General features: G+C 40.8%; 1 protein-coding gene across 1 annotated transcript in view; it reads left to right on the top strand.

Annotated features, from left to right (window-relative positions):
• The first annotated feature begins 1734 nt into the window (after positions 1 to 1734).
• EVC2 (EvC ciliary complex subunit 2) overlaps positions 1735 to 1857 on the top strand; it is a 70968-nt gene continuing 70845 nt past the window's right edge. Inside the window, exon 1 of the mRNA XM_035891123.1 lies at positions 1735 to 1761. Coding sequence (XP_035747016.1) covers positions 1735 to 1761 — 27 coding nt within the window. The remainder of the gene's footprint in view (positions 1762 to 1857) is intronic.

Raw genomic sequence — 1857 nt, forward strand, 5'->3', positions numbered from 1 at the left:
CCACCTTATTTTTCCACTAGAAAAATAAATTCATGTAAAACTTGGGAAAATGTCTGCTGGCAATACTACTGCGTTGCATTAATGACTTTTGAAGCATGATGTGAGTGCTGGCCTGTAGAATTGGCACTATTTGCCGATGCAGAGCCCCTCATTGATGCCTTCTGGTATTATGGACACACTCTGCAGCAGAGTGGAAGAATTGTGCCAGATATCCAGACTGTATTTTCCAGTGCAGACTACTGAGAACTGAATGTCAGATAAGGCAGAAGAAAAAACCAGGAGTGCTGGTCATTTGTAGCTGACGCACATAGGTACATAAACACTGTAGATTTTTGTGCATGAGGTGATGTAAAACCACAGATGAATGAGTGCCTGGAGTCTGTGGAAATCAGGAGCTGTTTGTGCACTGATTTCCTAGGAAGTAGGAAATACAGCTTGTTAGCTAGCAAACCATATTTTCTGCATGCCTTTCTGCATGCTTAGACTATTGTCCACTTTTGTTACAGGCTCATTACAAAGGAACTGTTGACAGTTAACATTCACATTCATATATATGCTGATATAACGCATAAGAGTGGTATTTGGGATTTGTGTTTATAAACAAGTTTTATTTCAGCATTTAGCGTAATAGACCATTGTATTGGTGGTTTATATTTTCATCAGTGTTTTACACTGGTGTCATTGCATCCATTTAGTGTACTGGTACACATTTCCCTAATACAGATAGGGTGCTAGACTACTCTAGAAATACCTGGAAAAACTTAATTCCTTTCTAATTTGTGATTTCTATTGCTGCATATCCATATGCATATATGGAAATACATACATCCATGTATATATATATATATCCATCAGACAATTTTTTGTTTAAGTTTGCCACTGGTGTTTCCTATTCTTACCTTTCTATGTTCTTGAGATGCTTGGCTACTCAAAATTCAGGGTCATATAGGTTGTTTAACCAATGAGAAGAGATGAATAATGGCATTAGAGAATTTTGACATAACTCAGTTTGTGTACAAGAATTCTGGAGTGTGGGGAGAGCTGTGCAATGATGTATTTGCAAATGGCCCCTAGTAAAGAGCTCAGTGCCTGGGGTCCCCCAGAACTGCATCCCGAGGCTGCTCAGAGTATGCTGCATGTTTCCGCTTGCGTTTGTTTCTCTGTCCTTTATTTCTCCTCCACAAGAGCTGCCTCCAAACCCATTTGCACTTGTTTTCCAGAGCAGTGTCCACTTAAAACCCAGGGCCCCTGGTACATCCAATTTTGTGAGATGTCTTGCATTTTCTGTTATTTTGAGGGAAAGTGCCCGATCTGAAGTGAGAACTATTTTCACACAAGGTTAACTAAACTTACAGCTCTAGCAATAATCACAGTGATGGCTTCGCTGAGCAGGCAAAGAAGAAAATTACCCCTAACTTGCTGTACTGTAACAGTGGTGTTGACGTAAGTCCGTACTTAACGTTACTCGCATGCAGTGCTTGGGAGCAAACAGAAACAGCAAGTGTGGGTCACGTCGCTCAGCAGACTTAGAAGATCGCTGTTAATCAGCCGACATTCCTAACTCTGTATTACCTCCTGCAAGGAAGCGTTTTTATTAAATGAAAACTTGCTTGCATGACAGTAGTCACACATATTGATCAAAACACTGGGCATTAACAATCCTTAAAAACACCAGTTTCTTTTACTGATGTTTTAGAGCTCTGATTTCTGTAGTAATCTTTGTGGCCTGGGCACATGCGGGAGGCTGTCACAGATTGCCTCGTAAGCTGCAGGTTTTAGCCTGTGTTCCCTTTGAAAGGCTCCGTGTAATGCTCCGAAGGAAAAAATGAGCGTATTGTCAGTAGACTTGATCATCCC

The sequence above is a fragment of the Egretta garzetta genome, unplaced genomic scaffold (assembly GCF_000687185.1).
Source record: "Egretta garzetta isolate BGI_Z169 unplaced genomic scaffold, ASM68718v1 scaffold193, whole genome shotgun sequence".
NCBI lineage: Eukaryota > Metazoa > Chordata > Aves > Pelecaniformes > Ardeidae > Egretta > Egretta garzetta.